This window comes from Microplitis mediator, chromosome 5 (genome assembly GCF_029852145.1).
Source record: "Microplitis mediator isolate UGA2020A chromosome 5, iyMicMedi2.1, whole genome shotgun sequence".
NCBI lineage: Eukaryota > Metazoa > Arthropoda > Insecta > Hymenoptera > Braconidae > Microplitis > Microplitis mediator.
Window position 1 is genome coordinate 22500678 of NC_079973.1, and position 16858 is coordinate 22517535.

At 28.1% G+C, this 16858-nt stretch overlaps 1 protein-coding gene across 1 annotated transcript; it reads right to left on the reverse strand.

Annotated features, from left to right (window-relative positions):
- Positions 1–570: 570 nt before the first annotated feature.
- Positions 571–12700, reverse strand: LOC130669185 (protein spaetzle 3). The gene is made up of 7 exons (XM_057471953.1): positions 12216–12700; positions 9586–10487; positions 6818–7058; positions 2801–2925; positions 2452–2721; positions 1401–1526; positions 571–1321 (listed from the first exon to the last, which is right to left on the reverse strand). Exons 2-7 carry the CDS (start codon positions 10134–10136, stop codon positions 1060–1062), a joined length of 1575 nt encoding a protein of 524 aa, XP_057327936.1. The 5' UTR covers positions 10137–10487; positions 12216–12700; the 3' UTR covers positions 571–1059.
- Positions 12701–16858: the final 4158 nt, after the last annotated feature.

Below are 16858 nucleotides of genomic sequence, written 5' to 3' on the forward strand. Positions count from 1 at the left end.
GAAAGTGGCAACTTTGGGGCCGCTGCCCTGAACGAAGTTGCAACTTTCCGGCTTCGTCGAGCAGAAAAATAGTATACGCACCTTGGCCAGTAAAAAAGAAAGCTTCAGACCACATGTTTGTCAGCCTCGGCCAACAATTACATGCCTAGGTATGTAATATACTATTTGCTCAAGGAAGATTTCTACTTTATCCGAGAAAATTGAAGTTGTCAAAAAAATTTTGAATCATAAATATTTACTTTCAGACGAGATTTTTTTTTTTTTTTGTGTAAGATATTAAAAAAAAATTGTTTTTTGTGGCTTTTATTACATAACTCGAAATTCGCGTGACCGATTCGTTTAAAAATTGAATCAAATCTAAGTCTCAAGAAACCGCATCGATTACCGCAAAGAAAATTCGAATCTGAAAACAGTAAAAAGTTTTCGAATTGGCCCATAAGGTCAACCGTTTTTCAGATTTTTTTATAACAAAAAAGTTACGAAACTTTTACTTCAATAATTTGAGTACGCAAATGAGACATTGGTAAAAAAAAAAAAAAACAAATATTAAAATAAAGTTTTTTAATTAATATTTACTTTTTATTATTTATCAAAAATTTTTAGAGTATCAAAATAACGTAAATAATAATCATAATTATATACATATGAATTATTAATTACAAAAACAAAATTATTTATTTAAAAATTCGAATTTTTTTATTTCTACTTAAAAATTATTTATAAAAAAATATGGATGATTTTTATATTTCTTACAATTATAATACAAATTATCTAGCATATGATTAATTGCATCATTCCCGACTCGCAATCACGATGTTATCAGTGGCAAAATAATTTCCAATGACAACAATCGCATAAAAAATGTTTAGACTAAAAAAAAAAAATTACAGTATTTAATTACTTCCTTAAATAAATAAAAAAAAAATAAAATTAATTGTGATGGTGAAATTGAAAATTATTGAAATTATAGAAGTTGAAAAACTTTTGGGTTGAAAACCGTTTTCTGAAAGTTTTCCAAAGTTTAAATTGGAGTTGATAAAAGTGAATAATACAGTCGAATTAACCGCTTCGATTAGTGATGGGTTTGGTGTTGGAATTTAGTTTGGTGCTCGCGCTTGTACCGGTATTAGTGGTAGTGTCAGTCCCAGTACCGGGAAACTTGGCATGTGGATCACAGCGACAAACGCAACAGGACGGAAAGAGAAACCAGTCCATAAAAATACCTTTGCAGTCATCATCCGGGTCATAAGCGAGCAGTCTGTGCCATTTGTACTTTTGTTCGCATCCACAGCCTCCTGTGCAACGATTTGTTTGAGTTTTCCTTGTAATTTCAAAAATATCTCGATTATTTATCTTATATTTTATTTTAATTAATTTTTTTTTTACAAACAAATACTTACGAACAAACTTCTTGATGAATAGCCTGTTCAAAATGTTGTGTATTAACAACAGCTCTTACTTTTCCGGCACTATTACTTGCCCAATAAGGAGTTACAACTTCAGTTTTTGATTCACAGACATCAAGTCTAATGCAGTAAAATAAAAAATAAATTATTTGCCAATTCAAAATTAAATATTACAAAAAATTGCACGTGTAAAAAAATTAATTACAAAAATGTTTATGACAATGAACTTGAAAAAAATAACGTTTGGGTGAATGAACTCGAAAGTAGTTTATATAGAAATTCAAATACGCACAAGCGTTTATTAAATCAGTTATTTCTTAACTTCCCGCTAAGAAAATTGTAAATTTTCAAAAATTCGGGAAGTTATTGTTTTCAACTCGATTTTCGAAAATCGAATTTTCATCAGATGTCAACGTTTTGAGGTCCTAAGAAGCTATTCTGACTATTTTCAAGATGATGTCCGATTATCTGTATGTATGTATGTGTGTGTGCGTGTGTGTATGTATGTATGTATGGATGTAAACTCTGCATATCTTTTTAATGAATCGACCGATTGAGATGGTTGAGGTAGCAATCGAAAGAGTTTTTTGGCCGTCAACTTTCCTGAAAATTTTAGATCGATCGATTAGATAGACTCTAAGATATTGAAGAAATACAATAAAAAAAATTTTTTTTTTTTTTAATTTTTTAGAAACGGCTCGATCGACCGATTCTAAAATCTAATTAGATCTGGAACACAATAAAGCGCGTCGATTGCCACCTTAACCATCAAAATCGGTTAATTCGTTCGCGAGATATCGTGGGAGAAAGAAATGGTAAAATATGTTTTTTTTTTTTAAACAGTGGCATACAAAAGTATTTTCGAGCTCGAAGAGCTTGAAAATGTATTCACAATAATGTTTTCGAGCTCAAGGAGCTCGAAAACAGCGGGAAGTTTTGGGGCTGGCCCGCAGGGTCAACCGATAGACCGATTTTTTAAATTTTAAAGTTCACTGTAAAAGATTTTTATAGTTTTTTTTTCCTTAATACGAGATAATAAAATTACCTTCCACTGTCATTATGGTTATTTTTTGGCAACTGACGAGGATTACGAATATGCTCAAAATAAGAATCACCTTCGTGGATAAACTGTGAATTTCTCATATTTTTATTTCCAAGTATCGGTCCACCGTCAGGAAGACCCGGGTCAAAAGATCTTTTTCTTCTTTTGGAATCTGAACTTGTCACTGGACCATGATCTTTGTCAGTTTCAAAGTCTCCATACATACGTTTCATCAAAGCTTTATTTTCATCAATAAAAAGTTCAATTCTTGCTCTGTAAAATTTTTTACAAAGATAATATTATTAGTACTTTTTTTTAAATTTTATTTGCGGTTTTGTCTGCTGTATCGTACTTTGGATATGTTTTACCAGCAGTTGGGCAAAATAATTGATGGTATTTTTTGATACAAGGTGTGCCTTTGACAACGTCACCATGCAATTCTACTCCTAAGGCCACTGACAATGCGGTCCATAGGATCTAAAAAAAAATTTATTGAAACAATAAATTATAAATATAAGAAAAGAGTAATTGTTTAAAGTATATGTGAGTAAATAATGTAATTTATTGTAAATAAAGGTGACATTTATGAATGGACGTAGGTACAATCCATATTTACTTGTCCTATGCGACCCTCGAGTAAAGAAATGAGCGTAAATATACCATAAGTTTACAAGTTGTTTCAAGGCTAGAGTCAATCAAGCTTAACAAAATGTTGATTTATTCCGGGTTCACTGATCGGATAATAAAAATAAATAATAAAATCTTTCAAGATCGGTATTAAAAATGAATTTCAAAACATAATTTATAGCTGAAGTAAGTAAATGATTAAAAAAGTTTTTGTGAAAGACTTATGTCATGTGCCCTCGACTTTGAGTAATAGAAATGTCGGTACTTTTACCATCAACTGAATACACACATTAATATGCGCTGTATGTTAACTTATATTTATATATACATACGGATGGGCAAGAAATACTGGTGGGTTAATTTTGTCGGCGAGCGTTAATGACCCTATTGCGAGATTCATTTGCCGTATAGAGAATTCATAAATTGAGAGAGAATATTGCGGCATATTGTGCATACATCCTTTGAAAAATTGTTACTACATACATTGTGGGATTACTTAAACAATATTTACAACAAATTAATATATTTATTACTTAGTATTGTTTTATTAAATTTTTTTTACTCTCAATACGTTTTGTAATTTTTTTAATGAAGACTCAAGTACTGTTTCTACTTTAATTTAAGATGGAATTTTGTTTAAAATGAACATGTTTATTTTTTAAAATATAATATAATGTCAAAAAAATTTGATTTACAATTGAAAATAGTTTTTAATTAAAACTTTGGTTCAAACGAGCATAGAAAAATTTTAAATGTAACTTTTATGATACCAAAACAATAAAAATTATTGCGAGTGAATTTAAAAATGTATAGACCGCTGCGAAAAAATGGCGCAACATAAATTTAAATGACATTTAAAAGTTTTTAAAATAATGAATGTTCCAAAGTGAAGGTAATAGAAATTAAACTCGCCATTTATAGTTTGAATTAAGTTAATAGTTGGAGTACAAACTGATAAATGGGCGAGCCATTACTCTCACGTTACACGCAAATGCAAACACTACACTAACAAACTTGTACACAATCACAAATCTACTTTACATGGGGATACATCAATGTTACTCCAAAGTATCTATCCAGTCTCATCATCATATATAATGAGTCATTGACGTATATCGATAGTACCCGTACAAGTATAAAAGCATTGAGTATTAAAAAATATCTATACTGTATACAATAATTCCTGCCATGGGTAATTCCATTTTTATAATGGATCGAAAAACATCTCACGTCTACATTCGAAAAGTAAAATTTTAACGGCTAAATATTTGGTTACAAAAAAAATCATATTACTCATTTCATATTTTAAAAATGAATAATTTATTTCTGTTTACTACTTCATCTATTATATATTTTTTAAATTTATTCTAGACACTTGATATTAGTCAAAAAAATTCCAACTCATAATTTACGAATTTAAGAAAAATAAATAAATAAGACTATTATATATTATTATATTTTATAATAAGTATTAAAAAAAAACGTTGCTGATATGCTACTGGCACTTATCAGGTAATTTAGAAATGAAATAAAAATTAATAAGCAACAAGAATGATAATTCAAACACAGAAACCCGTTTCTCAAGAATTTTTCATATTCCCTTAAAAAATGGATCGAATCAAAAAAAAAAAAAAAAAACCCAATTTTTTGTCAATTTAGATTTATCTGATTTTTAATCATAATCACAATTTATTGCATGAATAATAAATATAAACCCCAATATTTTGAACATTTAATTTGAATAATTGAATTTAAAAATGAATAAATCTGGTCATTAGTCTGTTAATTAAAATTTATATGTTTTCTTTCATTCCTGGGTTTGCATTGATATAAAAAATTATAAACAATGACTCATATATATATTTTCCCGCCTATGTAATAATGCAAAATATAATTAATTAATAATAGTCGTTAAAAATTTATTTCGAGTGGGTTAGGGCTATTATTGTTTGTGTGCGGCCCTAGATTATAGTGAAATGTAGAGGCATAATACAACACCCACTGGTGAAAATGATATGATCAGTGGATATGATACATGTAATATCAGGTAGAAAGGCTTATACTATTAAATCGGCTTACAAGTTGGTCCGAATGGTGAAAGGATAAAAGCGCGGGAATGGAATCGAAATCGACATTGAACCGATTAGACGATCTGCTTGGTAGTTCTCGTGCTCTTGTTTGTGATCTATATATATATATATTTTTTATACAACGTGTTTTATCACTATACAGATATAGATATAAATTTATAAATAAATTTTTATGTTATACTTCATTGCTTATAGTTTATTACTCGCTCAGACATCTGGGATCGGCGGCGCCAAATGTTTAACACTTTCAACGCGTTAATAATTTTTTGACAATAAACCATAAATTAATATTTGTCATAATAATTTTTTTACACCCATAAAATAATGGGTATTTGTTAAATTTTTTAATTGATGATTGCTTAAAAATTATAACGGTGAGCTCAAATTAATCTGAACTAAAAGTATATATATAAATTTGATTTATATTTTTTGTTTCATTAATTCTATACAAACTGATTTCGTGCCAAGACTAATGGAAGGTTTTTTATTTAACTTTTTTATATTGCGCAGGAAGAAGAGACGGCAGAGAAATTACTGAAAAATGAGTACAAAAAAAGTAAGGTCACACTCGCTTTCTTTTCTTATGAATACACTTTATTATCTTTGAAAAGAAATATGTAAAAAAAGAAAAAGATCAATTGTAAGGGAAAAAAAATTTGTTTCAACTAAATTCTATTGTTTAATATTGATTTTATAAAATTTATTTATTTTGACAAAAAATATTTGAATTTAAAATAAGAGATAATTATGTCTGATCCGTAACACTTGGTACTTAATTATCCATACAAAATAACGTCCTTCCTGTCATGAAAAATAAAAATAAAATAAAAAATATCTTGTTATGTCCACGGCTTGACATTAATGGAACATATAATTTTTTTTAGTTTTATTAATGTCATTATTATTTTTATTTGTACGAAGAAATAAAAAGTATCTGGAGATTTTGAATCTCGACAACGAGTTTAAAGAGCGAAAGGGCCAAAGAACCGATCTTGTTTACCAATGTCATCGGGTGTTACGACCTTCAGGCAACGGAAGACTCGAGTTACATTTAATGGTCACTATTTTTTACTGACCTTATATATATATGTATATAAGGGAAATTGTGGTGAAATAAAATACCATTTTGACGAAATTTTTTTTTTTATCAAACAATACTCACTTACTTTAAGGCAACTCAACCACCCCCGTTAAAAAAAAAAGAAAACATTTTTTTTGTGTAGCGCATATTAGCTTTTTTTTTTTTCAAATTCACTATTTTTCATAAGAACTTTTTTTTCTAATGAAAGATATTAGCCACAAATTTTGAAAAAGAATTGTTTTCTACTAAACTTTAAATTATTTATGCGAAAACTAACAATCAAAATAAAATTTTTACTAAAAATATTTTTCGTAAACTTCTGCATATATATTTACGTATGTGTTCAAATAATCTAACCGTAATATAAAGATTTGAAATTGAAAAATAAAATAAAGTCATCAATGACAATAATTTATTAGTTATTTATATTTATCTTTATATCTATTTAGCTCCTGCGGGCATGGAAAAAGATTAGTGACACGTGAAGAAATAACAGGGGCATTAATTTAAAAATGATAACAATGATAATATTGAGGTAAGTAAAATAACTGAATTATTAAATTGTACTTACAGGTATTTGTAAAAAACTTCCATTATTATATTGTTGATATGAGTAAAGTGGAACAACGGGAACGGATCCATTTTTTATATAAATAGGTCCTTGAATAGGTGTAACGCGCGGGTCACGTGGAACATTTTCGTCGTAGTATTCATCGCTGGAATTATTATCGTCATCGTCGTCATCATAATCAAGTACTGCATGGACTGAAGTTTTAGCACCGGAAGTTCCATACGAATTAACTTTCGTATACCTGCATAAATTCAGAGAAATAGATTTAAAAAATAAAATTTATACTAACAGGTAAAAAGGACCCGGACATTCCTGATATAAAAGACGTCAATTAACCGCTCAATTATTTTAACATCTCAAGAGCTTCATAAGTTCGCGTTTAAGTTTACAGGGATACTGTTAGTAAAAATAAATATAAAGAAAAAAAATTTCTGTCAATTAATTTTCTGTGTATTACATGAGTATACATTCAATTAGGCACTCCCGTTTCTTTCACTCGCTGCTTTTGCCCAATACAATTCCATTTATAAAAGATCGCGCTCAAGGAAATGTTAAGTTAAAGATTTTAAATGAACGCAATTAAAAAAATTTTAATTATTATTTTAAGCTTTCAATAAAATATTTATTAAATGTATTTTCATATCTTATTATTTGAACAATTATTTTCAGATGAAAATTATTAACGAATCTATCAGACTAATATTTTTAGGTCGGTTCTTAAACTTGACACAAGAAAAAAAAATGTCTCATTAGAAAAAAAAATTATTTCAATTGTGGATCAATGTTGAAATAACACATTTGTATCGCTGACAGTAAATACGTCTATTTTTAACGTGTACTAAACGTCGCAAAACATTGAGTGGAAAATTTTTCAATTGATGAATTTATTTATAGAAAAATATATATAATATATTATTTTAATTTTGATTTATTAAAAATTACACTTGCAAAAAAAATCAATAAAATTTATGTATGGATTCAAATTTACACTCTTAAAATGAATCAGTGAAAAGACCTACAAATCAGTGATTATTCACTACGAATCAGTCCCAAGTATATCACTGATTTAATTAGTGATATATTTGTGCAGTGAATATTCACTGATCAAAGTACTTTTCACTGATTAATTTTAAGAGAGATTGATATTCTATATTATTATTAATAAATTATAATTGTATCGATATACTTTCTTGTCATATTTTTATTCCTACATCATTATTTCATTTTGTTAAAATAATGATATTATGTAAAGAAAATTTTACTAAAATATTTATGAAAAACGATAAACTACTCCCTCCCCATAGTAATATTGATATTATATTAGTGGTTTCTTATCTTTACTATAGTATTTAACGACTGTTTTTAGTGAATCGTAAGCATTCTAACAATCGACTTCTTCGACTTCCGTTATTTTTAATTAAAAAAAAAATCATCGATTATTAGAAAAACATTTTTTTTATTTCAATAATTGGAATTTATCTTTTACTGTAAAAAATGTTCAAACAAAAAGTATCACAGTTGAGCTACATCATATTTTTTATTACTATTTTTTTTATGCTACAAATTGTGAAAATGGCTCCACCTTATAATTCAAAACCCCATTGTAAAAACAAGTTACTTGAAATGTTAGAAAATTTTTGTGAAAGTTCTCAAATGAATATGGAATTACTAAATGATTGTTGTGAAAATTCATGCAGTTATTCAGAAATTTTGTCAATATGTTCTTATTAAGTGTTATGATAAATTCCGCGATACGAAAAAAAAAAATTATTTAAGGTCAGTAGTAATTTCATATAAATAATTAAATAATATATACATAGTTTTTTTTAATTGAAAAATATTTATTCAAATTTATTGATATTTTGAATTCACTTTATCCCTTTTCAAATATTTTCCGTAAATGTATTTCTGTTTATTAAGTAAAACTAATATTTAAACATAATTTGCTCATTATTTAAAATAATTATTTTCTGAATATGTTTATGAGCTCAGAAATAAATTAAAAATCTGCAAACTCAAATTTGGTTCCAAAAATTTTTGTTTATTTAATAATAAATAATTAATATATTTAATAATTTTGAATGAAATAAATGCGATAATTATGAAATTTTTTTAGTAGAAACGGAGCAAGATAAGACACCATTTTGAAAAATAATATTATTTGTCCAAAAATATTTCTTCCAAATACGGGGAGTAAATATTTTTCACCAAATTAATTTGTTTTTTTCGAAATGTGTCTGAAATCTATTAATTTGTACAGTAAAAATTCAAAATGTCGCTTTTGATAAGTTTTTAGTTAATTAACTTAATACTTAATGTTACAGGTTGATAACAATCGATCATAACGAAAAATAAAAAACAATTATGACGGCAAAGTATAAAAGCAGCTCACACCATTTGTTCGAAAAAGATAGAAAACCTCAATCACCTAAAACCATTAGATCAACAAAAAAAAAAATAAAATAATGAATGTCTATCATCATTAGCGCATAACACATTTACGATAATAATTAACGTCAATCTTGATTTTGCGGCGCGTGTAATAAAATTCATGTGTAATTCTCATACACATACTTTATAGATAATAAATCAATTCATTACTAATCCACCATTTAATTTAACATTAAATGTTAAATTACTCAAAATAATGGAAAACAAATTTCGTATATTTATATATTTCTTATAAATTTTTAATAAATAAACTGCGATTATTTATTTTAATAAAATATTTTTATTTTAATTAACAATTAGCTTGATTAAAAACTCACCCGTCAGGTTGAGGATTATGTGGATCTTGTGGTTGAGTACGAGGGGCATTACGATTAGCAATTCTATCGTCTTGATTTATTTCTAACAGGGGTGGCCTTATCTCTTGCTGTGGATTATTTTTATTGTCATTTTTTCTACTTGATTGTGTTATTGAATAATCTTGGTCGTAATCATCAAAATTATTGTCTTGGGATAAATAATCTTGAGTTGTTTGCATTTCATATTGATGCTGTTTATTATTATTATTATTATTGTTTTTATTATTATTACTATTATTATCATTATTGTTGTTATTATTATTATTATTATTATTTATATTGTTATAGTATTGAGTTCGTCTTGGGTTTTGTGATTGCACTGGATAATGTGAACGTTGATAAGCAGGTGGTAGATATGGTTGATTATGATAGTTACTCTGTTCATTAAAATTAGGTGACGGTAACACTCCATTAAATGGTAAATTATTCACAGACTCAGAAATACTTGGTGTGTATAAGTAAGGCGACGGTGTGGCCACTGGAAATGGCAGGCTAAAGTTTGCTAATGACATTTTGAAGACTAGATAATTTTGTTTTAAAAGTTTTCTTCTTTCTTTTTATGGAGATAAAAAAATATTTGTTTTTTTATTTTGCACTTAAATTACTTTAATAGCAGACTAGTGACATTGCCATTTAAATTTATTTGAATGCTTAATTGTCTGATTATTTAAATTTATAAATTTGAGGGTAATTGTCAAATTCCATTATAATTTTATAATTGCAAGTTCATTGGCAATTTTTTTGTTCACACGTATTCCATTATTCATAATACATTTATTTTGAATTTTATAAAGTATCGTGACTGTTGAATATTAAGATTAATCCCCGGTTACAGGCGCCAGAAATTTATCCACGTCTGAGATCTGTAAAACCAGTGAATGAAAAAAATTAATTTTTTTTTTTTTAAAGCTTAATTTATTCATTTTTTAAATACAGATGAATGTAAATACAGAAATAATATATCAATGGTTGATAAAAAAATATTTACGGCAAGAGAAATATTCCCGTGATTTATTAATTATTGTGATGGTAATTAATTGCTGAACATTGTCGGGTTGAGCTTGACGCACAAGTTAAATTAATGTTTAAAAATATTATGTGTGGAAGGGTCTAATATTTTAATCTGCTAGGACAGTATTCAGTATTTTTAATTATCACCCGCGAATCAATTTTTTTTGTCTATACACGGAGATAAATTTATGGTAACCGTTCCTAGTACGTTTATGAAATATCATCCCATACTGTTATGGTAATGATTACTTGGAATTATGGGATATAGGCCCATACTCTCTGGTAAAAGTATGGGAAAAATTCCCATCATTATGGTAACAGTTCCCATATCGCATGTGAAAGAATTATGGTAATGGTTACCATAATATTATGGTAATGATAACTATAATATATATGGGTGCCATTCCTATAAAGAACATTTCAAAAAAACGGTTAATATTCATTATGGGAACCATGCCCATAATATATTGTAATTGTTACCATAAATTTCTCTCCGTGTAATAGAAGAATGAAAAATTTCGCTGCATCTAATTTCGACTCGAAAAAATTTTGTGGGCTTCATAAATTTGTTTTTTTTTTACGATTCATTTTATCCGATGATTAAAGAGATGGTAAAAAAATTTTTTTTATCTTGGCTCGAATCATTTAAAAATTTTTAAATTCTCGTTAAACTTTGGTCCACTCAACTAAACATTTGAAAAAAAAAATTCATCAGCCAAAATAAATACAGCTTTGATATAAAAATTGAAAAAAATTTTATATGAGTATAGATGTATAATAAAATTTTGTTGTTTAAAAAATACAAGAGTTCATTAACAGCGTCGTAAATTTGAACGTTTTTATTGTTATGATTATTTTGAAAATAATAATGATATTAATTTTTGGCATGGGTAAAACCCTCAGTGATCTATTTACATACATCTTGAAAATGTACTTGACGCACGAGCAGCCACTTGTATAATAAAATACATCGACAAAATAAGTAGACGTCACATCACCAATAAGAAGTAAGTTACTTTCTTCTTGCAGGCCTTTCACGTGACTTGCCTACCCAAACTGGACTCTAAACTTTGCATTTCAAAGTCACGTTTTATTTAAAGTTTAAAAAAAAAATTATTATGATTCGATAAAAACAAATTTAACCGTCGACGAAAATTTCCTCAACTTTGTTTGCTGTTTGAAATGTTATGCATAAAAGACCAATTTTCATACATGCACCGGCTCGTCTACTGTTATCTTATTTTTCCTTTAAACATTTTTTGACACACTCGAACATACTTTTAATCGACTCCGGACACGCCATCCGCTTTGCACGTTTGTATGTGAATTTATCGAGTCCTAAATGATTATACCGGGAGCTACCAGTCAATTGACAGCCTATGTAATTCCTGATGTATTACTACTACGTCCACACATCCATAAATATTTATAAACCCATTTAAATTATTCCGCCCAACAAATTTATACATTTAGCATTGACTGATAGCTCGACAATTATTAAGACATTTAAATATTTTCCCAGACGTCTAAATATTTCATGAAAACGTAAATATGCAATATAAATAAAAATAACTTTTTACCTTTCAATTATTTTTTTAATGGCGTTAAATATTTTTTGGGTCTTTTAATTAAACAGTAAAATTAATGATATTAAAAAAAAAACTTAATGGTGTATCAATAGCAGCAATTTTACACAATTCTATCGAGGATATTGAATCAAGTCCTTGATTGATCCTAATAGATCTTTAATCGTTCGATGTCTGCGAGCCGGCTGATGGTTTTAGGTGGCAGTTGATGTTTGTTAGATGCCAAGTTGTTCGGTGATGTAATGGGTACTCGGGATTTGATTGACACGGTGATTGGATCGCGTGTATAAGCCAAGTGAGCCGCAAAACTGATAACCCGTAACGCTCGAATGGCGAACGACAACTGAAGGAAGTTCAGCCACGGCGAACGGGGATAAGAGAGACCCAGAGACGTGTCTCCAGAGAGTCGTTTGATCGTAAAGACGAGTTAACTTTAGTGTAGATACTTTCCAGGCTCCTGGCTTTGCAGAACACATCACTACACATATATTTATATACCCATCCTCTTCCTGTCTCTCGGCATAATACTCACATATACTGATATATTTATATACAAATACATATATTTATCTCACCTTTAGTTAAAACTTCTCACTCTCGGCCCCTCCAACTTACCAATCCCTACTTAACAGCCCAGTGCCTACAGACTCTCCTCTTTCATTTGTTCAAATTTAATTGCATTGCGCTACTGTATTTACTCGATATTAATTAAAATTTTTTCTACCATATCGAAGGTATGCAGCTTCATTAGTACCTGAGAATCTCGTTTCGATTATGAAATTCCATTAAATATATGAAAAAAGTACATAAATAAATATTTGTCGTTTATTAGAAAAATAAATCGAATGATTTATGGAAAAGGATTTCCGTTATAATTTTTTTCATAGATGTGGTTAGTCATGATAAATATGATATATATTTAACAAAAGGAAATGTATGAGAACGACAAGATTCATACGTGATTTCAAGTATCGGGTGCCAATTTTTTTTCGGTTAATAAAATGATAAATTATTATTTTTATTAAATAATAATAATTTTTTAAATTTAAATAAATTAATGGTTTTATAAACTGGTCGATATAGATACATATCGATCATGATAAATAAATATAAAAATCAATCATTGGCATGCTGGATAAAAATAAAGGCTACAATATAAATTAATAATAGTGACAAGTATAACAAATGTACTCTTGAAATAATAATAACAAGACTAATTCACTTCACTCACCTTTAATCACTTACCTAATTCCTCTGGGTTTGTCAGAGGTAAATATAAAAATTAAAAAAGCGAAAAAAACGTGCCGAACATAGTCGCAAAACGTGCGTGCGTGTCCTCGACATGAAAGCTTTTTATTTCTAAAAGAAAATAAAAGAAATGAAAGTAGATCCGGTTGAATGTTATATTATGTTTGTAAAGAGTATGGAGTTCGGAGTGTTGAGTGCTGAGTGTGGGGTGTGGAGAGTGGAGAGTGGCTCGAGATAATACTGTCGGGGGCTCACAATCGATTGTCGATCAGCGGGTGGAGTTTATTATTTAAAAAGAGATAACAATAAAAGGAAAAATAAAACTATTATATGCTCGAGATAAACAAGATCCGAGACACGGCATATACCTGAGGATTGGAAACTAATTAATTCTTATTACAGGTTTTATGTACTGTCTTTATGTCAATTAATATAGCAACCCCGGCTGATAATAATTCAACCGTAACTTGTTATTCACCACTTGTCCAATACAATACACCAATATAACACAATAGTCTTATTAACTGGTGATATTTATTTAATAAGACAAGGTTCCATTCTTGATACATTTTTTATAAATAAATAATTGCTCTCTTTATATCACTTGTAGACCAAACGAGTTTCTAGAGATTTCATAATTTCTTAACGTCACACGTGTCTAATTCTCTGACATATACCAGTGATTCACTGGTTAAGCGTTTAAGGTATTTTTCAACATCTTTAAATTTATATTAGAGTTATAAATTTTAAAAATAATACATTTATTGCATTTTTATAAAATTTAAGAGTCGAGTGTACTGTACAAAATTTTTGGCGTGAAAATGGTCACCGAAGACTATACACGGTCTGCTTGGTGTGAACTCACGGTGTGAAATTTCAAGCGGTGTACTGTTAACATAGTATGAGTGTTTTCTTTGACGCCGTTTGGTGTTACTAGCTCAAATATTGTCCGATAAAATAATCAGTTGTTAAAAATTATCAAATAATTATAGGGTACAGCTGTAGCATATCGTTATTAATGTCCATGCGGGTTTTTTTAAAGTAAAAATTAAAAAAATACTTACACTGTAAAAAATTTTGGACTCGGTGTCGTGTAAATGACGGTGTGCAAGTTACATCAAATATCGTGTTAAATTAAGGCGGTTCAAATTTAAAATTTGCACACCGTCAAGCGTGTAAATGTGAAAAAAGTAATATAGTTATTAGGATGGGTTGAAAAAAAACTTTTTTTTTGTTTTTCTTAGCATGGGGGTAGAATTTGTACCTTATAAAAAAAAAAAAAAAATTTAAGAAAAAAAAAATTTTTTTACTCAACATTTTGAGGTGGCCCAATCGTTTTTAAAATAAATAATTGATCAAGCGGGGTAGTCCCAATGAAAAAAAAAACATGGTGTTCTAGAATCTGTAGGGTGTCCCCTTAAAAGCTAATTGAAAGTCAGGAGTTGAAAAAAATTTTTTCCTATTATTTTTGTAATTTAAGTAAAAAATTCAAAAATGAAAAGCATTTTCTTTTGAATTAAAATGAAAGTGAAGTAAAAAAAAAAATCACATTCGACAATTATTAGATGTTTTCCACAATTTTGGACAAAAAAAAATTTTTTTCGTTGGAACTACCCCGTTTAATCAATTATTTATTTTAAAAACGAGTGGGCTACCTCAAAATGTTGAGTAAAAAATTTTATTTTTCTTGAAAATTTTTTTTTTTTTTATAAGGTACAAATTCTACCCCCATGCTAAGAAAAACAAAAAAAAAGTTTTTTTTCAACCCACCCTAATAGTTATTGATTAAGTAGTTGAAAATTTTCGACGATTATTTGTTGCTCATTAATCAAAATTGTAATGAGTAAAAAAAAGCAGATTACAGTGTGTTAAAATTACACGGATGGATAATTTACACCGTTATTTTACACTACATGGCTGTATAAAGTTCTCGGAGGCCATTTTTACAGTGTAGAGTTGAATTAATTAAGAATTTTAAATAACTAACATAAATTTACACCATCGGTGTTGAGGACGATCTAATTCACACGGTCCAAAATTTGACACCGTGCGTCGTGTAACTTTCACACCAGCGGTGTTGAAAGTTTTTACACTAAATCATTGACACACACCGCGGATTAAAAATTTTTTACAGTGTATGTTTGAAATATTTCAACCATCCATTGAATTTTTATTATTTTAAGCTTAAATTTATTGAGAAATTTAATTTATGTCTTATTTGTTCTGAGGATAATAGAACTGAAAGTGAGAAAAAAGTAATAAAACTGAAGGTGAATAGAAATTAAACGTTGCCTAATGTCATATAAGGATTCTCTAATAGTAGAGGGTGTTATATTGTGCATAATACATATGGATGAATCTCAGGCATACATATATATATATATATATATATACATATATAATTTGTCTATATTACATAAGTAGTCAACGGTTTTTAGGCATTAGAATAATATGTAAATGACGGATTTGTGTAGACACATTCTAGTGATGTTTGAATTGATATATACATATATAGACATATTTGTATAAGAGAGAATATACATACGATACTTGTGAGTATAATAGCCAAAAGGTTCAGATAAAACTAGATGTAAACGTACGTTCGAACTATTACGTTGATTTATATCTGGTGAAAGTGTAATATGTGACAAGAGAAGTGGAATAAAATTTAAGATTCAAACTATTGCTGATATTTAAATTTTATATTTTATATGTTATTAATTTTTTATTTCAATCGGTATTAAATTTTTTACATACATAATACTCATTATTTTGGACTATTCAAGCGATAATATATACGGATGATTGATACAAGAAACGACATTCGTCGATAGAAAAATATCGTAATGATTTATTATTTTTTTTTAATTAGTGAAATAAAAAATCTATATTACGTAATAATCGTAAGATTAATTGGTTTTGTTTAGTAAGATTAATTATCAATTTGATTATTTTATGTATAGGGAAGGGTCCGGAAATTATTGTTGAAAAATTACATTTTTCCAAATTTTTCTCGGGAATTTATTTTCAATAAATTGTATTAAAAAATAATCATTTTAACTTTAATTTGTAGGTAAACCTCTATAATTATTGAATTTACCTCATATAAATAAATAATCAATTTTTTTTTCTAATCACTCACAATTAGATTCCGTTGAATATTCACCTAAAGTATTTATTTCTAACATCAAAAAATTTTTTTACGACAGTAATTAAAAAAGAAAGGAATTTAATCATGCCAATAAGAAAAAATTTTTAGTCCATAAAAAGATCAAAATTAAAAAACGACTGACCCTGCGGGAAAAACCCAAAACTTCCCGCTGTTTTCGAGCTCAGGGAGCTGAGTCTAGATGATCAAAATTAAGGCGTCCATGAGATGTTTGAAGGCC

Excerpts from the sequence above, each read along its gene's own strand:
- LOC130669185 (XM_057471953.1), bottom strand. The coding sequence starts at position 10,136 with ATGTCATTAGCAAACTTTAGCCTGCCATTTCCAGTGGCCACACCGTCG. Across the intron at positions 2,722-2,800 it reads GCTGGTAAAACATATCCAAA|AGCAAGAATTGAACTTTTTA; the intron begins GTACGATACAGC and ends AAAATTTTACAG. Across the intron at positions 1,527-2,451 it reads AACCATAATGACAGTGGAAG|ACTTGATGTCTGTGAATCAA; the intron begins GTAATTTTATTA and ends TTACTGCATTAG.